The sequence below is a fragment of the Lissotriton vulgaris genome, unplaced genomic scaffold (genome assembly GCF_964263255.1).
Source record: "Lissotriton vulgaris unplaced genomic scaffold, aLisVul1.2 SCAFFOLD_247, whole genome shotgun sequence".
NCBI lineage: Eukaryota > Metazoa > Chordata > Amphibia > Caudata > Salamandridae > Lissotriton > Lissotriton vulgaris.
In genome coordinates, this window is record NW_028255597.1 from 777596 (window position 1) to 805313 (window position 27718).

At 46.9% G+C, this 27718-nt stretch overlaps 1 protein-coding gene across 2 annotated transcripts in view; it reads left to right on the top strand.

Annotated features, from left to right (window-relative positions):
• The window catches only part of DENND4C (DENN domain containing 4C), a 1503495-nt gene that overhangs the window by 595664 nt on the left and 880113 nt on the right, over positions 1-27718 (top strand). For both annotated transcript variants that reach the window (XM_086951990.1, XM_086951991.1), the window contains exon 13: positions 4316-4534. In XM_086951990.1, the coding sequence (XP_086808116.1) occupies positions 4316-4534 (219 nt within the window). The remainder of the gene's footprint in view (positions 1-4315; positions 4535-27718) is intronic.

Sequence of the window (27718 nt, forward strand, 5' to 3'; positions counted from 1 at the left end):
GCACGTGGACACCCCATCAACAGGGTCTCCACATCATCTACCTGGATCTACTGGCTGGCCAGCTTGTTCTCAAGTTGTTCCTCATTTATGTGCAGCACAAAGTGGTCTTTATTCACAGAGGCAAAATAGCAGCCATGTGCTATCTACATAAATGGCAGACCCGCTCACCACAGATGTCTGCGTTGGCTCGGAGCATTGGATACAACACAAGTCCTGTGCACACTTTATAATGAGTAGATCATGCAGGTTTTTTTATAAGCAAAAGTTTTCTTAGGGAGCGCAAAATTGTACGTAATGAGACAAGGTAGACACGTGTGAATAGTTTCTTTCAAATGTATTAGGCCTTCCTGCTCTGGAAGGATGAAATCAAGACAAAAAAAAAAACAACCAGCCGACACGTGTTTCGTCAAGCGAGCCAATTTAGCTTGTGACTCTTCAGGGCTGGGGAGAAAATAAAATAACATAGTATGGGAAAGAAGATATACACATGAGACGCTAACAAGCTTTTTAAGTGAAAAGCGCAGGAAGACACCTTACGTGTGTGCAAACCCTTATATAAGTGAAAACTAAAGCAACATCTGTACATAGTAATTGTGACATCACGCAGGTCATAGAAAGGAACCTAGTGAGAAGAAATCATGATGTAAAGAGTTACAGGAAACGTTATAACTGCTTGATTTACAAGCGGCGCAACCAAATAATATCTGTGTTTAGCAACATGTCAGTCAGCGATCCTGTAAAAAAGAAAAACATAGCTAACAAGATAATTCTAGGTGACTTGGCGCGTGGGTGGGAAAAGGAACATTCATTAGACGACATGCTATTACTGATCGCTATTGATTGAGTCAAACTAGAAACCAATAAGTATATCTGGTTCTGCATTTAAACAAATCATCACGTTGTTCGTTGAAACATTGTTCATGGTGAGCAAACGAAAATTCTGTATCAATGATGTATGCAAAAATTATTAAGTAAAACTGCCCCATTATTTGGCACAGTGTTTGTTGCCGAAAATACAGCGAAACATCCAAATAAGTAAATTGTATATAGATAAATATAACAAATAACTACACAGTCATCCGACTGTAGAAAATTAACTTAATAATCCAAATGGGAAATGCCTCATGCAGTTTGCTATGAAATTTCTCTAATTATACCCAGAGGTGTGACTGGAATGTGTTACAATGAAAATAATTAGATCTCTCATAGAGTTTCTGGATTGTGGACAAGTGAGATTCAACATTCATCCAGCACAAAGGACTATTAATTATATTATCATGTTCAGAAAAATATGCCCCAACGACACCGCATATGACAAGTTGTATGAATTATTCTTTAGACAGGCAGCAGGAGTCAAGGGAAAATATGCGATGACCGAGTTAAAGAAAGTTGCAAGTGGCGCATGATGAGTACGTGTAGATACCTGAGGGCGATGTAAATGAAAACGGTTCTGTGGGGGAGAGTAAAAGGACGGTATAAGTAGAAATAAAGTCAGTCTCAATGGGTTTTAGAGCAGCGAGTCCAATCTTAAATAAATAGAGTAGGGTGCTGTAAGCGCAAAATGCCCAAGCGTTGCTTCCGAAGTATCCACACCCACAGTTGATCAGCTATACACAAGGGATGAATTGGTCAGGGATATTTGCTTATACTTTTTCGCCTCTCCCTCATCTTCTGTTCGTGGTTCGGAGGCTTCAGAAAATATCTGCCACGCTCATCCTAATGGCACCCAGGTGGGCCAGACAGCCCTGGTTCACCAACTCGTTTTGACCTGTCCCTGGGAGCTCACGAGAAGCTGCCCATTCGGCGAGGCCTTCTCATGCAGAGTCAGGGCACATTGTGGCACCCAAATCCCAAGCAACTGAATTTTGCGATCTGGCTCCTGATGTCTTAGAATTTGGCTACTCGAGTGTATGCTAATCCTCAAAGAAGCTCACAGGCCTACAACAAGAGCCTATTCAGCTAAATGGAAGCAGTTTGTGCAGTATTGCTCTCCCAGACACATTAACCATGCTCACAGCAGTAGTCTAAGATATTGTCTGTTACCTGCTTCACCTGCAAAAAGCAGGCCTTGATCATACTTTCATTAGACTTCCCTTGGTTGCCCCCTACCTTCTGAGCAGGGAGCACACTCAACTCTTAAGAGTTCCATTAATTAAGGCATTCATGTAGGTAATAAAGAGTAATTCCACCCAGGCTGCCACCCATCCCTCTGTGGAATCTCAATATACTTCTCACGAGACTTATGGCTCCTCCTTTCAAACCACTTCACGCATGCCCTTTACAGTATGTCTCCTAGAAGGTAGCCTTCCTAGAGGCCGACACCTCCCTCAGGCGTATCCATGAAATTCAGGCCCTGACACTTGAAGAACCCCTCGTTTACGTTCTTAAAGATGAAGCAGTCCTTAAGACAAACCCCAAAGTTCTCCCCAATGTGGTCTCTTCTTTCCACCTTACCCAGACCATAGACCTCCCAGTGTTCTTTCCTGATCCTGAGTCAGTGGCGGAGAGGGCTCTCTACACACTAGAAGTAAAAAGATGCCCTCCTGTATTACATTGACTGAACAAAACCTTTCCACATGACACAATAACTCTTTGTTTCTTTCTTTAAGCCACATAAAGGTGTATTCTCTCCAAAGCGGGTATCACATGTTCGCTGGCTAAATGTATCCAGGCATGTTACGCTAAAGCAAAGTGGTCTTTGCCTAAACCTCCCAGACTCCCCTCCACTTTTAAGAAGGGAGCATCTGTGGTTTTCTTCTGTAACATCCTGATAGCGATCATCTGCAAAGCACCTACCTGGTCCACTCCACACACCTTCATTAAACACTAATGTGTGGACGACTTATCACACCAACAAGCTAGCTTTGGCCAAGCTGTACTCTGTTGTCTTTCAGCCCTCTGCAGTGTTCTCTGGCTAGCCACAGCTTACGGGAGGACTGCTTTACAGCCTATGCACATCATCTGTCTACAGCTACACATGCCAGAAATGGAAAATGTTAATTATCCTGTAAGGTTCTGTTTGTGACATGTAATGCTGTAGATTCACATGCGCCCACACTCCACCACAGAAGCCTTTGGCCGTTGCAGAAGTTCTTTATTCTTTATTTTCCTGCCTGGCCATTACATTCTATATCGCAACGCTCCATTCCTATCCTCACCCTCCCCCTCCATTCGGAGAAACAATCTAACCATGGAGCCGATGGCCATGCGCAATACCAGTACCATACCTTGTGACTCGAAGTCTTTTTTGAAGAGAAACAGTTGCAGACATCTAAACCTAACTAAATTTAATTAAATATTTATTTTTTCAATGCATCCAATATAATAAGTAATTAAATCAATAAAAGTAACCAGAGAAGAGCTTAAAAGGAAAAGAAATTGGAATGAGTCAATGTTACCAGATGGATGTAATGTAAATGCATACAAACATGAGCACTGACTTATGGTCCTCACTTTACACTCTGAATCCTATCATGCCCTATTGGTGATGGGTCAGTTCCATTTTTATGGTAACGAGGATCCTGGGTGAGTGGAAGAAAACACTGTATTCCTTCTCTTCCTGGATATTGGGAGGATTACTTATGACTATGATGAGGCTTCCTCTGCAACAAAACTAGGGTAACATGTAAGTTACTTTGTCTTCAATTCTGGGAGAATAACAAGCCAGTCCCTCAAGTGGCAGACCAGAAAGAAAACGAGCATCAACCATCACCCCAAAAGACAACTCAGTGAAGCTTGCCCTATTTGGGCATCCACCCTGGGGTCTGAATCCAGACAATAGTGTCTTGTGGAAATATGTACAGCTCGTTAGGTGGCATGTTTTATGGGCACGTTCTTTAACAGAGCCACTTTCACAGCTTTTGCTCTTGTTGAATTTGCTTTAGGCCTACTAATAAGTGCTTTGTTTGCCCTTTAGTATGAAAGTAAGATCCACAATACTATCCATCTTGAAAAACAGAAACTGGTTAATCTAAAAATGTTTGTTTTCTTTGTAAGGTTCACTATAACTAGCCGGGTGACGATTGTGAGAGGTGCAGCAAATTGATTTAGCTTTATTTTTCCTTAAAGGTTTTTACTTTCTAACACCAGTTGTGTATGTTAGCTTCAGTACTCCTGCTTGACATAACATTCAAACTGTTCAGTGCATTTTCAGATAGACTTCACGTTAAAATGCATTTAAAGTGGGAATTTGCGATTATGGAACTTTGAAATATTTTGTGTGACCATGAGCTCATAAATAATGTTCAGTACAGTAGACTGCTTACAGTAGTAGAAAAGCTATCCTTTTAATCATCCCCTTTCGTTTATTATCCAGTCCACAGGAAGACACAGGAAGGATCTGCTGTGGAGATGACACCAATAGAGGCCGATTTCTCCTGGCAAAAGAAGATGACTGAAGTGGAGATGGAGATCCAGGAGGCTTTCCTGCGCTTCATGGCATCTATTCTGAGGGGATATAGGTTCTTCCTGAAGCCCATCACACAGGCACCTTCAATGAAAGCAACTGCTGCCGACTCACTCTTTGACCACCAAGGTAGATTGCAGATTGCTTTTCTGTGTTTTTTCCTTAATTTTATTTAGGTTTGTTACGAAGTGTGTGGAGCATTGCAATCCAGCTACATTCATCATAGTCCTCTGAGAGAGGTCTACAGGCAATAAAACAAAACCTGGAAGATTAGATCTAATTTTTAACTTCCGTAAGGGGTGGTAGATAGCCCTACTGCATGGGATAATTCTTTAATTTCATACTTGGTAGTATTAAAGATAGCAGTGCAAACGCTTTAATCTTATATTCAGCACCTTACCTCATAAGACTTTGCTTGGCATCACCACCCAAACGTCAGGTCCAGACAGTCTGGACAAACCTGCAGCACTCAAAGTTCAGAGCAAATTTGAAATATAATCTTTAGCGAAAAATTATATATAATCAATTATCTGACTTAAGACATGATGGGGTTAGGGACTACATTCCTTATTCCACTTGGGAATCGGTAGATGCTGGGAGTAAAAAAAGTGATCTGTGCATGTCTAAGGGTTATTCAAATTAAGAGCCCTCTCGTCAGTACTTGTATGCTTTGGCTCTGTCACCACTTTACTGTAATGTACACTCCTACATTTCTCTGATCTCAAAAAGGCCACTTATGTGGCTAAATGGATTGGTTTATGTACTGTCTTGAGTAGGACACATAAGTTTTGAAGAGGCGATTCCACTTCTGTATTATAATTGATACTCTATAATTTATTAGGGATGTCAGCTTTTTGGTACACAGCCTGTGCGAATAGTGTCTTCCTTTAGCTGCTAGTCATATTACAGTAGTGCAGTTGCTAAACCCCACTGACTTTAATATGGTATATACTCTAATACAAGTACAAACGATAAAGTCAGCATGTTAAAAGGGAAGGTTACCCCTGCTACTTATTTGATCTGCAGCAGTGATTTGTTCCAATATGTTTTACACCCTAGAGAACTTACCATCTATAACGCTATAGTTAATTAAACAAAACACAGAAGTTCACCAGTTAAAGTTGGAGTTAATTATAACTTGTGCCCTGCCATGCTCTGCTTATGACCTCACACATTACATCACTCATGATATGTTCTATGACTTTATTTATGACCTCACTGGTGACATCTCAAATGACATCACTGATTACCTCATCCAAGTTTCTTTTGTACACATTACTCCTTAAGCTAGCTGGCATTAGAGGCTGTGTGTTTTTTTTAAGCTCCTACCTTCAGAGAGCAGTCTTTGTGTTTGCTCCCGTTTGGCAAGATCTTCAAAAATGCTTCCGCCATGGTGGAGGAAGCACAAGTTTTCTTGCCCACGCAGTGCGGGCAGGGAAACCATTGGGTCTCGGGGGTGGGCTTCCTGGGACACAGCAAGTGAGCCGCCAATAGGGGATGGGGTACTTTTGGCCATTAAAGGCGCAGGTACCCCATCCCCTACTGTTCTTTTTGAACATTTTGTCCGGGAAGGTTGGCTCCCAGGGGTCTATAATAGCTCGCTCTGGGAGGAGGGCCCCCTTCCCCTTAATTGCAGAAATCAGTCTTAGGGGATGGAGTCCTGGGGCCTTTGAAGGCTCATGGAGAGGGTTGTCCCTTTTTTTGGATATTTTGCCACCAGTGCCTATAATGGATCGAGCAGGGAGGGGGTGCAGTCCCCCTCCCCCTTATGGAATGCATTCCAGGCGGATGGGCTTTTTAAAATTTTTACTTTAGGATAAGGGACTAAGTCTGCGAGTCCTGAAAGGGCTGGCAGCAACTTTTTTCTCTTGTTGCTGGCAGTGAATCATAGCTCTCGCTCCCGCAGGAGTTGCCGCCCACAAGAACGAGATGGCCCAGGGGAAAAAAGTTCTGTAGTAGGGAATCTCTGTGAATAGTCATAATCTAGTGAATAGTCCCGTTCATGTGCGTGGACCCCGGAGCAATCAAAAATAATCTCTTAAAATGTCTTCTATGCAGTCCTGCATAGACACTTAAGAGAAAATCAAGACAAATAATGCACCCTAACACTTCCAAGGCTACAAAGGTCACCCCTTCATCTAAACAGTGAAAAGGATAGCCAGCAATGTCAGATTTTACACATTTTACCAAGTTTCCTTCAAAGAGAAAACTCCCCTTCACCAAAATCCTTGAAATGATAGAGATGAAGAGTTAGACAGACAAGCCCCCATAGGCTGCCATTATGTGTCTGGAAAAGGGATACTGTGCCTTTAAGGAACTCTCCAGAGAGCCTCGGTATCCCAGGATGCACAGCCAAAGTCTGTTTACTTTCAGTTCTTTTTTCCGGCTGCTGCTAGCAGGACCCTGGAACATTGAGCTCTCCCTTTTTAGGTCTCGCTATTCGATGCGCATGCGCATCGAGCTTGCGAGGATATAGGGCTTTAACCAGAGTTAAACTAACTGGGCGATTTGGTGCTGTGCCCGTGGCTTTTAGGTCAATGCGCAAGCGCATTGACCTAAAATGCGCGTGCACAGCACCAAATCGCCAGCCATCTGTTCCCAAGCTTGGATCTCCTGGCTTCTCCTCCCCTAATTATCCGCACATCAAAGGCTGCTCCCGCCCCCTGCTTCACATTTCAAACGAATGCTACCGAGAGCATTTCCCGCCCGGCCGCTTTTAATTTCATTTCGCAAGCAGTTCCCCCTCCTCCCTCTCCTGACTTTCTCCTGCCTGCCACACCAATCCAAACTGAGGCGCTGCTTCTCCAGTCCCTGTATTACTCCCACTCATCTATGATTAGGAATAAAAGACTGTCGGTTAAAAACAGTTTCAAGATAAAAATGGTTTCCCATTACTTTTGCAGAATGTTCTGCATTTCCTTAACCGCCTCCAACTCTCCGACTTTCACATGCACATACCACTTTGCTGATACTGACCGAGACATGCGCTTTATAAGCAAAAGGCTGCTCCCGCCCCCTGCTTCACACTTCAAACGAATGCTACCGAGAGCATTTCCCGCCCGGCCGCTTTTAATTTCATTTCGCAAGCAGTTCCCCCTCCTCCCTCTCCTGACTTTCTCCTGCCTGCCACACCAATCCAAACTGAGGCGCTGCTGCTCCAGTCCCTGTATTACTCCCACTCATCTATGATTAGGAATAAAAGACTGTCGGTTAAAAACAGTTTCAAGATAAAAATGATTTCCCATTACTTTTGCAGAATGTTCTGCATTTCCTTAACCGCCTCCAACTCTCCGACTTTCACATGCACATACCACTTTGCTGATACTGACCGAGACATGCGCTTTATAAGCAGGAAATAGAAATCTACAGGAAACAATACTACCGAATACCATTCGAGGGTGTGAGCTCAATGCCACCGAAGAGTACGTACAATTATTATACTTAAAGTTCAGTCAACTACCCTTGATGCACGGACAACCTTTGAAGAAAGTGAAAAGCATGTACCCTCACCCTCACTCACCCTCAACCCCTCACCCTCACTCACCCTCAACCCCTCACCCTCACTCACCCTCACCCTCAACCCCTCACCCTCAACCCCTCACCCTCAACCTCAACCCCTCACCCTCACTCACCCTCACTCACCCTCACCCACCCTCACTCACCCTCACCCTCACTCACCCTCACTCACCCTCACTCACCCTCACTCACCCTCACTCACCCTCACTCACCCTCACTCACCCTCACTCACCCTCAACCCCTCACCCTCACTCACCCTCACTCACCCTCAACCCCTCACCCTCACTCACCCTCAACCCCTCACCCTCACTCACCCTCAACCCCTCACTCACCCTCACTCTCACTCACCCTCAACCCCTCACCCTCACTCACCCTCACCCTCACTCACCCTCAACCCCTCACCCTCACTCACCCTCAACCCCTCACCCTCACTCACCCTCAACCCCTCACCCTCACTCACCCTCACTCACCCTCACTCACCCTCACTCACCCTCACTCACCCTCACTCACCCTCACTCACCCTCACTCACCCTCACTCACCCTCACTCACCCTCACTCACCCTCAACCCCTCACCCTCACTCACCCTCAACCCCTCACTCACCCTAACTCACCCTCACTCACCCTCACTCACCCTCACTCACCCTCACCCACCCTCACCCTCACTCACCCTCACCCTCACTCACCCTCACTCACCCTCACCCTCACTCACCCTCACCCTCACTCACCCTCACCCTCACTCACCCTCACTCACCCTCACCCTCACTCACCCTCACCCTCACCCTCACTCACCCTCACTCACCCTCACCCTCACTCACCCTCACTCACCCTCACCCTCACTCACCCTCAACCCCTCACTCACCCTCACCCTCACTCACCCTCACCCTCACTCACCCTCAACCCCTCACCCTCACTCACCCTCAACCCCTCACCCTCACTCACCCTCAACCCCTCACCCCCTCCCTCACTCACCCTCACTCTCACTCATCCTCACTCACCCTCAACCCCTCACCCTCACCCACCCTCACTCACCCTCACCCTCAACCCCTCACCCTCACTCACCCTCACCCACCCTCACCCTCACTCACCCTCACTCACCCTCACCCACCCTCACTCACCCTCAACCCCTTACCCTCACTCACCCTCAACCCCTCACCCTCAACCCCTCACTCACCCTCACTCATCCTCACTCACCCTCAACCCCTCACCCTCACTCACCCTCAACCCCTCACCCTCACTCACCCTCAACCCCTCACCCCCTCACCCTCAACCCCTCACCCTCACCCTCACTCACCCTCACCCTCACTCACCCTCAACCCCTCACCCTCACTCACCCTCAACCCCTCACCCTCACTCACCCTCAACCCCTCACCCTCACTCACCCTCAACGCCTCACCCTCACTCACCCTCACCCTCACTCACCCTCACCCTCACTCACCCTCACCCTCACTCACCCTCACTCACCCTCAACCCCTCACTCACCCTCAACCCCTCACCCTCACTCACCCTCACTCACCCTCACCCTCACTCACCCTCACCCTCACTCACCCTCACCCTCACTCACCCTCAACCCCTCACCCTCTCACCCTCTCACCCTCACCCTCTCACCCTCAACCCCTCACCCTCAACCCCTCACTCACCCTCACTCTCACTCATCCTCACTCACCCTCAACCCCTCACCCTCACCCTCACCCACCCTCAACCCCTCACCCTAACTCACCCTAACTCACCCTCACCCACCCTCAACCCCTCATCCTCACTCACCCTCACCCACCCTCAACCCCTCACCCTCACTCACCCTCAACCCCTCACCCTCACTCACCCTCAACCCCTCACCCTCAATCCCTCACCCTCACTCACCCTCACCCTCACTCACCCTCACCCTCACTCACCCTCAACCCCTCACCCTCACTCACCCTCAACCCCTCACCCTCACTCACCCTCAACCCCTCACCCTCACTCACCCTCACTCACCCTCACCCACCCTCAACCCCTCACCCGCACTCACCCTCACCCTCACTCGCCCTCACTCGCCCTCACTCGCCCTCACTCGCCCTCACTCGCCCTCACTCGCCCTCACTCACCCTCACTCACCCTCACTCACCCTCACTCACCCTCACCCTCACCCTCAATAATAATAATAATAAAGGGATCTTATCGTGCGCAGACTTAGCCCAGTGGGCATCAACCCCTCACCCTCAACCCCTCACCCTCACTCACCCTCACTCACCCTCACCCTCAACCCCTCACCCTCACTCACCCTCAACCCCTCACTCACCCTCACTCACCCTCACTCACCCTCACTCACCCTCACTCACCCTCACTCACCCTCACTCACCCTCACTCACCCTCACTCACCCTCACTCACCCTCACTCACCCTCACTCACCCTCACTCACCCTCACTCACCCTCACTCACCCTCACTCACCCTCACTCACCCTCACCCTCACTCACCCTCACTCACCCTCAACCCCTCACCCTCACTCACCCTCACTCACCCTCAACCCCTCACCCTCACTCACCCTCAACCCCTCACCCTCACTCACCCTCACCCTCACTCACCCCCCACTCACCCTCACTCACCCTCAACCCCTCACCCTCACTCACCCTCAACCCCTCACCCTCGACCCCTCCCCCTCAACCCCCCACCCTCCCTCACTCACCCTCACTCACCCTCACTCACCCTCACTCACCCTCCCTCACCCTCCCTCACCCTCCCTCACTCACCCTCACTCACCCTCACTCACCCTCAACCCCTCACCCTCACTCACCCTCAACCCCTCACCCTCACTCACCCTCAACCCCTCACCCTCAACCCTTCACCCTCACCCTTACTCACCCTCACAACACATATTGTGTTACAATAGGTGTCACATTTGCGAAAGATAAAACTATTGGCATTGTAAATAACAAAGCTATTAATTCGCTATTTTCAAAACAAGCACATAAATAAAAAATGTGTCCTTTACAATACCAATAGCTCAAACTTTCCTAATGCGAGATCTATTGCATTGCTGTGCTTCTCTCCCCTGCTGCACTCTCCTGCTCTCTAGAGATGTGGCCTAACGACCAGAGCTGCCATCTAAGTCACGTAAATACAAAACATGTTGCATTCCAAATGCTATAGGTGTCACATTCGCGAAAGTTATAACTATTGGCATTGTAAATGACAAAGCCATCAATTTAGCAATTTTAAAAACCAACAAATAAATAAAATATGTCATTTACAAGACCAATAACTCCAACTTTTCTAATGCGAGACCTATTGCATTTCCAATGCTTGTTGGGTATTTCTTCCATTTTTGGCACTTTTCAAGTGTTTTGAGTGTTTCACTCGACGTCTGGGGTCTTCCTCTTCCTTTTGCTGGGTTTTTTAGCCAGCTTTACCCACTCTTTCTGTTGAATATGCCAGCTTTATTCGACAAGTGCCCTTAGTGTGCCAGGAAGAAGGCTACATCTGACCCCCACAGAGTATGTATACTCTGTCTCCCTTCCTCCCATGTCCCTGAAGCCTGTGAGATTTGTTAAGCCTTCTCAAGGAGGACCCCGCGTGACAGGGAGAAGATTCTACGGTGCCGCCAGATAAGGAAAGTCGTCAGATGGACTCAGCTGGACGGTAAGTCTGCAGGACAGCGGCAACCTCCATGAAAGCGGCGAGTGCCTCTGCGCTCTTGGGTCGCTATAACTGCTCCTTGTGGGAGTCCCTTCAGCAATTCCTGGAGCTACTCCCGAGAGATAGGAGAGAAGACTTCCAGGAGATTGTGAGCGAAGGCATGATGGTCTCCAATCAGGTCATCAGCTCGGCGGCGGATGCCTCTCTCCTGGCTGCGCATGGGTAATGCCATGGCATCAATTTACGACGACATGCCTGGTTGCGCCTTACATCTCTCAATAATTTACCATTCTCTGGATCGACTCTCTTTGGGTCACATGCGGACAAGGAGATGGCCCGCATGAAGGCAGAGGTAGAGACACTTAAAGTCGTTGGTTTGGAGAAACCAAAAGAGCAGAAGTCCTTCTGCCCGTTCCAGAGGCGGTGTGGTTCTCAAAGACGAGGGCAGGGTCGTCAAGCTGGTCAACATCTGGTCAACAGCAACAACAGCAGCAGTACCAGCAGCAACTATTCCAGAAGCATCAGAGGGGCAGAGGCGGACAGCAGTCCTCCTCGGTGAACAAGGGCCCGGCCGGTTCTAAGCCCTGAGGTGCTACTTCCCCCTCTTCCGTTACCCGCTCCGGTGGGGGGAAAGCATACAGAATTACTTGGCAGAGTGGGGAAAAATTACTCAGGACAAGTGGGTGCTGAATATTGTTTGCAATGGATACAGTCTTCGTTTCGTCAGCCCGCCTCCAGCGATTCCACCGGTTCGCTCACAGTTCCAGCTGCTCGAGCTCCAAGCGGAGGCCTTATACCCTGTTAAGAAAAAGGGCGATAGAAGACGTACCTTTGTCTCAAAGGGGAAAGGGTCTTTACTCCCGGTTCTTTCTGGTGCGCAAGAAGGACAAGAACGAGCTCAGGCCCATTCTGGATTTGCGACAAGCAAACAAATGGATTCACAGGGAGAAGTTTTGCATGCTGTCTCTGCACCAGATTTATCCTCAGCTGCATAGAGGAGACTGGCTTTGCGCAATAGATCTGCAAGATTCGTACTTCCATGTGCCCATTGCACAGAAACATCAGACGTTCCTGCGATTTCTGGTCGGCACAAATCACTATCAGTACACCGTACTACCGTTTGGACTGAAGTCTGCGCCCAGGACTTTTTCAAAGTGCATGGCAGTGGTGGCGGCTCACCTGAGAAAGAACAAGGTGTTAGTCTACCCGTACCTGGACGACTGGTTGATCAAAGCCTCCACGTTCCAGGAAGCGCAATTGCACTTCAACAGGACGGCTGTTCTGTTGAGCCAGCTGGGGTTGCACATAAACATGTCCAAGTCTGTTCCGACTCCTGTCCAGTGCCTTCAGTACTTGGGAGCCTCCATCGATACTCTTTCAGCAATCGTGTCTCCTTCGGAGGAGCGACGATCATCGATCCTTCGGAAGGCTCAAGCTCTCATGGCGGTTCCATCTACGACAGTGAGGACGGTGTCTTCTATACTGGGGTCGATGGCCTCTTGCATCTTCCTAGCCACACACACGCCTCCACATAAGGCCGCTGCAGGAATGTCTGGAGTATCAGAGAGACCAGAAGCGGGGGAGCTGGGATGACAGAATCCAGCTGGCCTTCACGCTCAACAGTCCCTGAAATGGTGGTGCTCAGCAGAGAATCTCCTCAAAGGGGTTCCATTCCAAAAGGACATTCCCACTCAGACTATCGTCACGGATGCTTCTCTCCAAGGCTGGGGAGCGCATTCAGACCATCTACAGATCCAGGGAACGTGGTCCCCGGCGGAGTCCACGTATCACATCAATTTCCTGGAACTCAGAACTTTCCACTTGGCACTGAAGGCCTTTCATCTGTCCTTCCAGACAAACTCCTTGCTTGTACAGACGGACAATACGACCACGATGTATTACCTCAACAAGCAGGGGGGCTCAAGATCGCACACACTGTCACAAGAAGCGCAGGCGATCTGGCACTGGCTGCTAGCCAGAGGACTGACGATAATGGCTACCCATCTCCCAGGTGTGCAGAATGCTCAGGCGGACGCACTCAGCAGGCTGGTGCAAGGAAACCAAGAGTCGGTTCTGAACGACTAAGTGCTAGGAGACATCTTTGACAGGTGGGGCACTCCAGACGTAGATCTGTTCACCACCGCCGAAAACAGAAATTGCTGAGACTTCGCCTCCAGGTATTACCAACCAGGGACTCTGGGGAATGCGCTATAGATCAGCTGTTCGAACAGCTCTCTGTACGCTTTTCCACCCATTCCCCTGATTCCGGCAGTGCTCATCAAGCTGTCCCGGTCCAGAGCACGGATGATCCTCATTGCTCCGGAGTGGCCCCGACAGAGGTGGTTCACGGACCTGCTCCACCGGTCCTGTATCCATTTATGTTAACAGAAGGCTAACAAATACTTAGGGGGTAAGCCTAAGGCTCATTCTGCCAGAGGCAAAGCAGCTACAACAGCTTTGCTTCGTAATGTTCCCATTGCAGAAATCTGCAGGGCTGCCACTTGGAAGTCGGTCCACACCTTTTCTAAGCATTACTGAGTGGACTCTGACGCCAGAGCAGATTCTCAGGTTGGGCAGGCTTCATTGAGAAATCTATTTGCACATTAGAGGTGTTGTCTGTTTTTTCTCCACCGCCGGGTTGGTTGTTTGGGATGGGCTTGCCATTCTATTCACTAGATTATGACTATACACAGAGATCCCCTACTACAGAAGGAGTAGTTTCTTTTCTGTAACTCCAGTTCTGTAGTAGGGGTATCTCTGTTATAGTCATAAGCGCCCGCCCTCCTCCCTGGTGGAGAAAATGGTACTGTAATGTATGCTACAGGCCTTGCTTTATACACCTTCAAAAAGAACTGAAAGTAAAAGGACTTTGGCTGTGCATCCTGGGATACCGAGGGTCTCTGGAGAGTTCCTTAAAGACACAGTATCCCTTTTCCACACACATAATGGCAGCCTATGGGGGCTTGTCTGTCAAACTCTCCATCTCTATCATTTCAAGGATTTTGTTGAAGGGGAGTTTTCTCTTTGAAGGAAACTTGGTAAAATGTGTAAAATCTGACATTGTTGGCTATCCTTTTCACTGTTGAGATGAAGGGGTGGCCTTTTTAGCCTTGGAAGTGTTAGGCTGCATTATTTGTCAAATAAGACATCTTAAGAGATTATTTTTGTTTGCTCCGGGGTCCACGCACATGAGCGGGACTATTCACTAGATTATGACTATAACAGAGATTCCCCTACTACAGAACTGGAGTTACAGAAAAGAAACTACTCCTTCCCTGGGTCAATCTGAGTGCTCTGTTTTTAAATTGTCGCTCCTTCGAGGCTCCCTCAGACCCAACCATCCAGATATGCACATTTTTTAAACCTGAATTTTTCAACAGCTACAAAACTGATTTACACCAGCTCACAGAAGGCACACTCTAAGGACCAAGATCTAGCTTCCTTCCAAATTTGGTGTGATTCTGTTCAGCAGTTTTTGCGGTACAGCTTAAAGAAGTTTATGGAAAATGCATGGGGTGTTTGTGTTTTGTGACCCTACTTTCTTCTTGGCCCCTGCGTGATGGATCACCACGAACATTTCCATGCTTAAGCAGTCAAAACTACGCACCTTTTTGGAAGATTTAGTGTAGATTCGTCAAACGGGAACAAAGTTATTAGCAACACAAAAAATGCATATTCTATGGAAACACTAACCTGACTAGAACTACCTAGTGGCGACCGCCACTGGCTAATGTGTATACATATGTCCGTATATGAATGTTTGTATGTATACATATAGAAAGACCCATATTCCTGCAATAAAGCAGTTGCTTCTTGACCCCATTATAGTGAATGCTGTATTGTTCAATAAAAAAACAATGCCATGACTATACAAGTAGCTAAGCAACATAGACATTTACTCGGGTGACTGTGTTCTCTCTTTTTGCCCTCACATATTTCTAATCTAAGTTACTACATCATCAAAATGAAGATCACTACCCCTGTGAACGGACTCTTTCTCCCTCCCAATTGGGATATGAGACGGTATCTGTTTATTTGTCCCTAAAGTACAGTGACATGAACAGTAAGGAAGAAGTTGGTCTGTTTAGTGGTTTTATGCAAATGGATGTTCAATTTAGGGAGATGGTTTTATGTAAATGGATATTCAATTTAGGAAGACTGTCTCTGACTCCTGGGAAGACTATGCTTCTGGACTTGGCTGTGTGCTGGGCGTGGATGAGGTCTTGGATTCTGATGGTTCCATTCTAGTGCAGTTAGGGGTGTTGGCCCTAATGGTGTCTTGATCTGCATCACCCACTTACTGCTCTGCAAGAAGTCTGGTTGGTTGAAGTTCCATTCATTTCCTCTTCTGTCCTGAACATGAACCATTGTGGGTTCATAGGAAGTGTTTGTGTTTTCCTGTATCTGGCTCTATATTTTGAATACCGCCTTTCTCTGCAGTCCCACATCCAACAAGTAAGAGCAAGATTGGTGGAAAGAGCGATGAACATTTTAAATTAATAGTATGACAGACTACCAGCTTTGAGGCTCTTTGAATATTTTCATGGGGCAGAGGGGTTACTATAATACTCGCACCGAAATCAACATGAGTTGAGATTCATTTTCATTGCAAAATGTATTTTATTGTAATGCTCTTGCTAGTATGCTGTGCCATGATGACGTGGATGACACCCAGCTCCTCTTCACTTGGAAGGACACTGATACACCTCCAACTCAAGCTAAAAACTGTCTAATAGCCGTATTTAAATGGCTTGCAGCAGGTCAACTAAAGTGTAACGAGGAGAAGTCTGAAATCCTCTTATATGGATCCTTTCCTCCACAGTTCAGGGAAGCTCTCTGGCCGTCAGATTACCCCTACCCAGTTCTACGGGACAGGCAGTCAAGAACTTGGGAGTCTGGTTCGAGGAAAATCTCTGGTTTTCTACGCAAACAAAGAAACTGACAGGCAAGTGTTTTGGCACATTGAAGTCCCTTAGGAAGTTCCTACCTCTATTACATAGGACTGCCAAGGATATGGTCACGCGTGCTCTTATTCTCAGTCGCCTTGACTATGCCAATGCACTTTATATAGGCGTACCAGGATACCAGCTCAAGAAACTCCAAGTAGTACAAAATGCTGCGGCCAGAGTTCTAATGGTCATTCCGGGTAGGTCTAGCGTAAAACATCTGCAGGATCTGCACTGGCTTCCAGTGGTCCAAAGAGTCAAATTTAAGGCTCCCCGAAGACATCTGCATTCTGCTTCACAGTGTCTGGCATCAACCCTTCGCTTTCAGCTTGTTAGAATAGGAGGAAGTTCTCTATCTTTCAAAGCAGCTGAAGCTTGAAACTCTCTTCCCCTTGAATTGCGGAGCATTCACGACCCCAGTCTGTTCAGGAAGAGACTAAAACGCTAATGTTGATCTAATCGGTAACATCACACAGTACCCCACAGTTTTCTTTTTTGGCTCCTGCGACACTCATGAGTAGCTGTGCCTGTTATAAATCACTGAAACATAACATAACATGGGGTATAATCTAAGATACTATCTAAGATTGAATTGACTCCAGTTATGAATCATTTTAGAATAAACTGTAACCTGGAAACTGGTTATCCATGTATTTTTTTATAGCAGTAAAAGAATAATCCTAGTGTCATACTTGTTTTCTGCCTTTAAAGTCTCAGGGATGACAAACACTGTCACCTATCGAAGTCATCAGTGTTGGTGTTCACATTATTGAGGCTACTCGCACCCAGCCTGCACTGGAAAATTGGCGTCTTGGATTATCCAGGTCGGTGTGGAGGAGCAATCTGATAGAAATTTCTTGAAGCAGATTCCTTACCTTAAAATCACCCCCATGTGTTGGACTGGATCGGGATTTTCTTTTGTGCGTAGTACCCCTGCACACCAGAAGGTAGCTGTGGCTCCCCTTGGCATGGTTTATGCCAAAAGGTATGTGCGCGGTGCCTGTAGACTTTTCCTTTTGTCCCCATCAGTACCCAACTGCACTCCAGCAACAGCAGAATCCCCTCGTCGAGCAGCACAGGGGCCATGGTAGCCTGAAAGTATGCGGATCCACCCTGCGATCCTCCTCCTCTGCCCCCGCACCCCAAGGAAAGAGGGCCTAGTTCACTTCCTCAAACCTACTCTGGGAGGAAATGTTTTCTGTTTTCTACCGGCCTGAAAGACCATCACTTCATACTAGTGGGTCCTACAAATTGTGAAAAAGCGCTACACCCTTCCCTTCATGTCCTGCCACCTCCCTTCCTCTCCACCTCCCAACCATTTGGCCATTTTACAACAGGAAATGTCAGCTCTCCTCCACAAAGGAGCGGTGGAATTGGTGCTAGACAAGGAACGGGACCACAGTTGTAATGCACATTACTTCCTGGTGCCTAATAAGGATGGCAGTCTGTGTCTGATTCTGGATCTCAGGAACCTGAACTTCTTCCTATAAAAGTAAATGTTCAAAATACTGACCCTAGCTCAAGTTCTACTGGCTTTGCAACTTGGAGACTGGATGGTGTCCCTGGACCGGCAGGATGAATGCTTAAACATCCCTAACCTGCAGTCTCATTGGAAGTACTTGTGATTTGTGGTGGGTTCTATGTGCTAGAAGTTTGTGGTACTACTCTTGGCTTGACATCTGTACCTTGAGTCCTTATAGAAGTGAAGGTGGTGGTTGCAGCCCATCTCAGTCGGGAATCCCCATTTCCATACCTGGACGACTGGCTCCTCATAGCTAGTTCGCTGCAGTTGGTGGTACACCTTTAGAAGTCGACAGCATATCCGCTGTTCCACTTGTGCTTTTCAGTTAACAAGACCAAATCTCACTTGTGGGACTACCAGTAAATCCTTTAAATAGAGTCTGTAATAGACACTACCCTTCCCTGCACCTTTCCTCCACCGCGGAGAATGCAAGACATCAAGGGGAAGGTCCCATCTTTCCAACAAGGTGCAGGAATCTCAGTCCTGAGAGTTCTGCAATACCTAGATCTGCTGGATTCCTGCATTCTTCTAGTCACACATGGACGTTGGTACAGAAGTGCCCTGCATTGGTGCCTCTGCAGGCTGTGCATCCAATACATGGTTATCTGTTAGACTCCATGATCTCCTCCAGGCTGCATTTGAAGTGGCTTGCTGGGGCAAGGAGGCGAACCTGACGCAAGGGACGGTCTTCACTTCCGCTCCGGCAGTAATTACTGTGGTTACTGATGCCACCACCCTTGGATGGGGAGCTCATCTGGAGGATCTGGAGATCAGAGGCAGAAGATTGGGTTCTGCACATCAACCTGCTGCAACGGCTGGTTATTTGGCTGGCATTCACAGACTTCCTCACCTCCTTAATGGGTTAGTTCTCCAGATCTTGACCAGCAACGCAACTGTATTGTGGTATGTGATCAAGCATGGGGGACTAGTGCCTCATCTCCTTTGTATATATTAACAACAAGAGAGGGAGGATAAACAAAGGATCACTCCTATATCCCCAATCATAAATGTAACTAACAACTAAGGAGTGACTTGATGGTGCTGTGGGCAAAGAAATAGAGCCAGGCACACCATAGGAAAAAACCTTCCACCAACAGTGACAAGGCGATATTGGAACAAAAATAGGGAAAAAGGGTGAATACACATACAAAAGGAAAAACAATAACTCATATTTAATTAAGAAGATCCCTCACTCACCCTAGTGGTGACATGCTTCATCATGGGGTTCCCACTGGAGGAACCAAATGTCCCTCCAGTGTGCTTCAACGCCTGATTTACAGCGGAGCAGGTTATTGTGAAATGAACTTGATAAGTATGTGTCTAGGTGCAGGTGATAGTGAGATATTAAAAAATATTAGTTGTACCAAAAACAACTTTATTTGGTGGTCAGCTAATATTATTAAAAACAATGTGTGGGATATTGCTAGTGGCAATATTTTTGACCACTTATATCCCTTCAAAAGCAGGTCGACATGTTTCAGCTGTCTCTATTAATTCATGCAGCTTTCTTCAGGACCAATAACGTGAATATCCCTGGTGGTCCGCGCTCGCTAAGGCGCGTCCAACCAGTGGATATATAATATGTGAAAAATAGAATTTTGTAAAAAAAAATACCGGAAATGTTCGGTTTCTGCACCCTAGTTTTTCCAGGTGCCCAAAAAAATCTGTAATTAGAAAGCACAGCATTAATGCGTTTTTCAAATCACTCTTTTTATGTACAACATATTCATTTATACATATATCCCTTTTAATTCCAGCATTATAAGTCACTCCTTAGTGACAATACCCCTTAACAACCCAGATTTAGGATAAGTGGAGGATAGACTTGGGAAGGTAACTTCCCTGTCTTGGCATATAATGACAATAGGCTTACTTGTTTAAACAAGCCTTCAAATCAGCATATTACCTCATCAGATAAGATTAGCCAATAATGATACATATTCAGTATAATTGGCTCTGATGAGTGTTCAAGTAAAGAATGGTCTCTTGAGATTGAAAAGGTGCATATTTAATTGACCCCGTTTCACTAAAGGGATTGCAAAAAATGAGGCCCTATTCCTCCCGAGTGAAACACGAGCCAGGAAATCGGGACCCATTTAGAAAGCAACAAAACATGAAGAGCTGCCGGTTTGTGATACTCACAGCACGATACTATGGTGCTGTCATCAGTGGGCTAAGCGGGGGAGGCTCTCTTCACGCTACAGCCACTGTACAAAAAAGGATTGAATCGTCAATCTAGGCGTTGGAAAAAGGATCGTCATCCATGCCGATTTAGAATTACAATGCGCCGCACTTACTTCGCTGGTAACGACTCGCCTCCAGCAACCTACTTTGTCCGCTGCCGCCGCCCGGAAAGTGAGGCTACAGACGCTTAGCGTCAATAAAAGAGCGAGGTCAGGGGTTGGTCACGTGGTAGGCGTGCGTTGCGTCTTAAAGAGACATTTTCTTAGGTTGCGGTGAGGTTTAAGCATCAGGGGGTTTGCGTTTGGAAATTATGAAACGTAAACTATGAAAAGGAATTTCCGAAAATAAAATGTAAAAACCCACTTCATATGTTGATAAACGCAATTTTCAAACTACCAAAATCCTCAACCGTAAATCGTTTCTGACATATCTTTTTCTCTTTTTTTCTTTTTTTCTTTTCTTTAAAGCCAGCACTTTATTGGTACTGTCTTCATTTCGAGTTATCAACCCAGATATGTGAAGCGGCTTTTTAGATGGATCATGGATACTAAAAACCCACAAGGGTCATATGTTTAAGACTTTAGGGACTTCCTCATGCTGCAAAAAGCCACAATTTGTCACTTATAATTGTTTTTGTTCCTAAAGTAATCGGAGCCATTTCAGAAGTATATTTGAAATGTTGTTATTTTATATTGGTCAACACAGAATACTTAAACATGTATGTATGAGCATTTAGATATTGAGGGACCATGCTCTTAGAAAGTCACAAGTAACAAAGTCTTCATAATTTGGAGTCATTATTTATGTCGATTCAGTTAGTTATTGGGTCATTATTCATAGTAGGGAATCTCTTCAAATTGATGAACCCAAACATAGGGTCCATAAAAGTCGAAGAAATAAATAAAGCCCAGTCTCAAAGGATATGCAAAAGAGGAAAAGGCAGGGAGAAAATACAAACAGTACTTGGGAAAAGCTCTTATCTCTTCATCACTGTACCCCAGGGAATATCGTCATTAAGGCCCGTTTGGTGGCTCGAGAGGCGATATATCCATCTTTGTTCTTTTTCGAACAAACTGGCCTCAGACCCCTGGGTCAGTTGTTCGATCACAGTCCATTTCAATTCTTCTGGTGTATGTTTCTGCTGAAAATAGTGAGATGTTAATTTCGTGTTGGTCTTGTGACAACGAATATTACTTCGGTGCTCACCGATGCTTAACTTTACACGTCTCGTTGTCATTCCGATGTATTTTAACCCGCAAGGGCAGGTGATTAGGTAGATAAAGCACGAGTTGCAATATGTGTTTGTTCTTTGTTGCCACACTTTTCCTTCTTCTAAATTCAGAAATTTTGTGGCACAGGTCAGTGGGCACACGGCACAACCACTACATGGATAATGTCCAATTATCGGGGGTAAACCCCATGCATTCAAAACACCTTCAGTGTTGGTGTGGTCATGTTGTCTGGGACGGGTATGGACAAGGGCATCCTTGAGACTTCTTGCACGTTTAAATGACATGAGGGGCTTCTCCCAGTTGTGATCAGTACTAGTGAGTACTTGCCAGTGTTTGTTTATGCAGCGGGTGACTGCATTAGATAAAGGGTTAAATGTCGTCACGCATGTAAGTGGGATTTCAGAAGGAGCCCCTTTGGGATGGTTCTCCAATAAGGCATCTCTGTGTTGGTTCCGCGCCCGTTTACAACTTTTCTCCAGTAGATGTTTTGGATAACCCCGGCGTTGTAATTTGCCTGTCCGGTCCTGGGCTTGTTGTTTGAAATCACTCAACTCACTGCAATTGCGTCGTATTCGCAAATACTGTCCAAAAGGGAGATTTTCCCTGATGGGTTGAGGATGGAAGCTGGAGTAATAGGTTATTCCTTGATGTGAGTTTATAGTAAGTTTTTGTACGCAGATCATTACCAATGCGTGAAATTGTCACGTCTAGGAACACAATCTTATCCTCGGCATAATCATGAGTGAACTTGAGATGACGATTTAGACCATTAAGCCAATCAAAAAATGATGTTAAAGAGGTACTATCACCTCTCCAAATCAATAGAACGTCATCTATGTACCTTTGCCATAGTAACATATTTTACGAGAAAGGGTTAGATTCGTTCAGTATGTGCTCGCACTCGAAATGGTACACATATAACCCTGCCACACTGGGCGCGAACGTGCTTCCCATTGAAGTCCCCGTTGCTTGTAAGTACAGTTTCCCATTGTATTCGAAGGAGTTGCGTTTAAGGGCTAGAGTCGCAATCTCGACGACAAATGCTCTGGTGGTGTTATATTCCCAAGTTGTCTGTTGTAACATCTCTGCCAATACCTCAATAGTCGCATCCTGTGGTTTACAGGTATATAAACTCTCGATATCGAGCGTAACAAGAAGACATGGGTCTTCTGGTAAAGTAATTGTTTGTAGCATGGCCAAGAGGCTCTTCGTGTCCTTGATGTAGGTACTTGTGGCTTCAATGATTGGTCTTAGAAAGAAGTCGCAGTATTTTGAAAGCGGTTCGAGTATTGAACCCATACCCGACACAATAGGACGGCCCGGTGGTGGTGTAGGACTCCTTTATGAGTTTTCGGGAGGGTGTAAAAGTATGGAATTTTACCCTCTGTGGTGGTTAGAAAATCCGCCTCGTGCTTACTGATAATGCCATCATGTTCAGCAGTAGTCACTAATTCTAGTCTTCAATTTTTAAACTTTCTGACGGGTCTTCGTGCAGGGGAATGTAATTAGTCTGGTTATTCAGAAGACGACAGCACTCTGCGTCGTAATCTACTCGGTCCTGGATCACAATTCCTCCCCTCTTGTCTGCACTCTTAATCACGATGGTGGTGTTGTTCTGTAGAGATTGTATTGCTTGGAATTCTGCTCCTGTCATGTTCCTAAATGGAGTTGGCTCATTCAGTTGCTCTACTTCAGTGATAACCGCTTTCTCGAATGCCAATATTTCGGGAGGTACCATGTTGGGAGGGGGTGTGAAATTGGATTTCATCTCCTTTGCCTAGAAGCACTGAGACTGGTCTTAGACACCAGGAAGGGATCTGGCTCACCTCTAATTACCTAGCGAGGTCTTTGAATTTCAGAGCCGACAGCCTGAGCTAACGTTATCTTGAATGTGGGATTCTTGTAAAGCGCACTGTTACTCTACCCAAGTGTCCTGGCGCTGTAGGCAGCTGGGGAACCCGTCCTGGTTTTCCCTGTGAGATGGTCCCTTTCTAGGTATCTCCAGGGTGCTGATCACGAGTGGTGTCTTCTGCCAGATGTGATCCAGGATATCTTTGCCCAGCGCGTGCTGGACCTGATAGTCATCAGGTAGCGTTCCCCTAAACGTTGTCTTTTTTTACCCTGGTTTTGTTGATCTTGTTGTGTGGCCTCCAGGCTCTGGGCACTTTCCCACTGTAACACATACAGTATGAAAGTGTGTGCGTCCTTCCCATCATGTTGGGAAGTGGCTCAGACTGTGTCCTCTAATGTTGGCCGACAGGTGGGTGCACGCTAGTCTCTATACTGAATAAACTCAAGGCAGCTTGTAGTGCAGGCCGCTGTGTGTGCTCAATCGCGTCTATAGTGCCTGTGATAGTGTGCTGCCCCCAATGCAGGTGTGTGTGTGTGCGTGTGCGTGTGTGTGCGCGCACACACACACACACACACACACACACACACACGCTCTAACCTCGTCTCAGTTAAACCAGTGTCCAGTCTTTTGTTGCACTTGCACCTTTGGTACTAAAGACTGTGTCCGACCTGCCATTGCAGGTGAGTGTGCACGATATCGCACATTGCCCCAGGTAGTGAGGAATACCTGTGTGTGCGTTTTCACTACCGATGAGACTTGCTCTTCCCATAAGTTGATATGGGGAAGTGATTGACATTATTTCAGGCTGCAATAGTGCATTGCAGTGTAGTCATGTTTCCTGTCATTGGATTGGCTGTACCAAACGTTTTCCAATGGTAAAGGTAATGTTTGCACAACTTGCTTAGAAATGCCACTCATGGAATATGAGCATTTCTATGCTACCAGTGTCTTGGATGCCATGGTGCCTGGTTCCAGTGGGACCAGGGCTAGGGGGAGCACTTCTGTGCATTCCTCAGCAACAGCCATAAACCATGGACATGCAGTGGTAACGACAGACCCCTGCCATTTGAGTGTTGGATTTAATAGATGGGGGGAGAGAGGTTTTTGACACCTGGCCTCTCGGTTCCGGGTCATGGCCCATCTAATGATTAAGATTTGCCTTCCACGGCCCAATGGCAGACAGGCCTACAAATTAGAGGAGACACCTGTAGTTCAAAGGAAAAGCCCTACACTGCCCCCTTACTTCAGAGGCACACAATAGCATAACTATGGGTGCAATCCTTCAGCAAAGGGTGAGATACCCTTGCAGGGATGCTGGACCGGAGAACTGAACTGCGTGGTGCACATTGTCAGAGGACTATGTTGTGCACATGGAGGATTACAGCCCATGAAGGGGTCAAAGGGTCCCTTCGGAATAGTGGCTGGCCTGGGTCGAGACCTGCTGAAGTGTGGCACCCTGAAGTGTCCTCTCCAAGGGCCGTTCTGCGGGCCTGCTGTTCTCTCTGAGATCTCAAAGACATCAAAGATCACCTGCAAGAGATCAACACCATCTACCTTACATCTGGAGAGCGGTGCACTCTCAAGTGCCCACATTGGCTATCAAATCCCATTGGGTAGAGTGGTGTGAGCATGGAAAGACTTGTGCCTGGAGATCAGGTTGCCTAGTGCGGGACCCAGAAATTTTCCCCGCATCTAAGGCGTGTGATTCCCAAAACTCAGCAACCCTGACACTCATAAGTGTCTAGTTGGTGAGCGGATTTACCGATTGCAGGAGCCAAAGTGACACGTCGACTGCATACACATTGCGTTCAGTGTCTGATTTACAGGGTGCGACCCTCTAAGTTGGGTGTGTGCCTTAGTAGTACCACATTCTACTTTGTGTGGCTCTGCTGAACTTGTAGCTGTGTGTGAGACAGGACTGGTCTGGTACAACCTGATCATCATGCACCGGACAAGGTACCTCCTGTCCAGAGTGGCACAGAATTTGTAATTCTCCATTGTGTGTAACCACAATTGCCTGGTGCAACACATTTGAACATGCGCAGGTCATAGTGCCTCATTTCCAGGGAGGTATGAAAAGTGTAACTCATTGTGATTGAGATCTGAAGGGTCTGGTGCGACTCGTACCAGTGCACACCAGACGCTGTGCCTGGATTGCCTAGGCATGACCATCATCATCTTGAACCTGACTGGGTGCCTCATCCTATCGAGGTGCTCCCCTTTGTTACTCTCCATTCATCGGTTATTTCCTTTTTGACCCTCATCCTGTCGAATCAACAGGCCTTTTCCCACCTAGCCCCTCCCGATGACATCTTGGCGCCAGGTAGTAGTGAGAGAGATTGACTTGTTCGTAGGAACGCTTCCAAGACAGTTCGGAAACAGGTCAAGAAACTGCATGACTCCATTGTGAAAGAGACCTGTGGGTAAACTTCCTGAATGGCTGCTAACCTCCCCTTGTTTATGTCTAACTTGTAATAAACGTACTTCATATTCCCTCCTTTTTCCCGAAGACCCAGATTAAGTGACTTTGGGTGTGTGCGGCCTTGTGTCTGGGGAGTGGGGTTGGTTATTTACCAACCTGGGGTATAGAACAAATGGGGTGACCCGGAAGGTGTAAGAAGGCTGGGGCCACGGAGTTGGCAGAGTGTGTTATCACATTTACACAGTGGGTACCAGTGGCACTCCATTAGGGTGCTGAGTGCTTATGTGTGCAGGAGCGTTCCGTCCGCATTGTGCTGGTTACTTGTTGCACCATAGAGCGCTCTGGAGTGAATGTGTGTTAGTGGGGGTGATAGTGTGCCTGTGATTGACAACACTGGTCGGCGGTGCCGCGTTATACGTGGATTTGATGCCAAAAGCCCCACACATCTGAGATTGGGTGTTCCCGCTTGCTCTGGCCTTCGATGCTGCTAAAAAGTGTTCTTGTTGAATGTATGTACACATTCTTGATATCATTGTGTACCATGGAGCCGGGGGACTAAATTACCAAGATTGCCAGAGTGGGTCTTGGGTGGACAATGTGTCACACCGCATAAGGGTGCACCCTCTCGGGGGGGGGGGGTAGGGGTTAGATTAGAAATTGTCCCTCTCACTTCTCTGGGGGACTTACTCGCTTCCTCAGAAAATGCTCAGTGCCAGATATTCTACACACTCCAGTATACTTTGAGCTGAGAATTGGGAGACACATTTCGGCTGAGGTGGAATTTTCAGCTGCCTTACATGTTACCCCACATACCATTGATTCCTCAAGTTCTGAGGAAAATTCTTCGACGAGGCTCAAGTATTCCTCTTTGCCCCAGACTGGCTGAGAACGATATGGTATCCAGATCTTTCTTCACGTCTCCACTTGTCCCATTCTTTGCCTTCCATCCAGGCCAGACCTTCTCTCCTAGTCGAAGCACTAGTTCTACACCCCAATTTCAAAGGCATCCACCTAACTGCTTGGAGATTGAGTGGGGACAACTCTGCCCCTTTCAGCTGCCTCTGGATGGTGGTCATCATCTTATTTGCGTGTCGCATCTCTACTAAATCTGCTTATTTCAGCAGATGAGGCAACGTTGTTGCAGTGGCGACTCCTCGGCTAAGGCGGAGTAGCGTTGCACCACTGCTTTTCAGCATTGTAAAAAAATAAAAATAAAATCATAATAGCAGTGTTATCACTTAATTTTTCCCTTCTGAGGCAGTTTTGCAAGTCAAGGCGGGCTGTTATGTTAACAGAGCAGGGGGAGGAGTGGTGCGCTTGACTGTTTGGCCAGCCGTCTTGGGCCGGCCATATAGTCATGCGCACTTAGCTGTGCAATACAGCTTGGGTGGAGAACATGCACAGGGTCCCAGTCCCTGTCTGAGCGCTGAACCATGGCGTTCAGACCAATCACGATGCTGCTAACAGCAGCATTGTGATTGGCTTTGGGAAGACAGGTGTGCTACCTGCTTCCGTCCTGGCCTGGCTCGTTGAGAAGAGACGGATAGAGTTGATGGAGGAGAGATGCAGTGAAGAGGTAGGTGTATGTTTGAGGCATGTGAGCTGTAGATCACTTGCTTTGCATACTCCTACCATCTAGTGTTGGATCCAGAGGTTTGCAAGTTGTTTTTGTTCGAAGAAGTCTTTGCAGTCACGAAATAAGGTGACTCTTCCTTCCGGTGATAGTGCGCATGGGCATCCACTCCATTGTTGGATTGTTTATTTCCGCCATCGGGTTCGGACGTGTATTGCTGCACTCCGCTTCAGAACTGTTCCTCTGGTTCCCCTCTGTGCACAATCCAGTCTACCGTCGACAGTATTTTTTTCGAACCAGTTTCCTTTCTCCGCGGTTCGACGTGATCATCAAGAAATCTCAACTTCGATTTGAAGATTTGCTGACGGCCTTCCGGCCTATCCGTGTCAGTCTGGCTCCTTGTTGATGGAATGGACTCCATTCAAATTCTGCCCGTGTGCCACGCGAAGTATCCG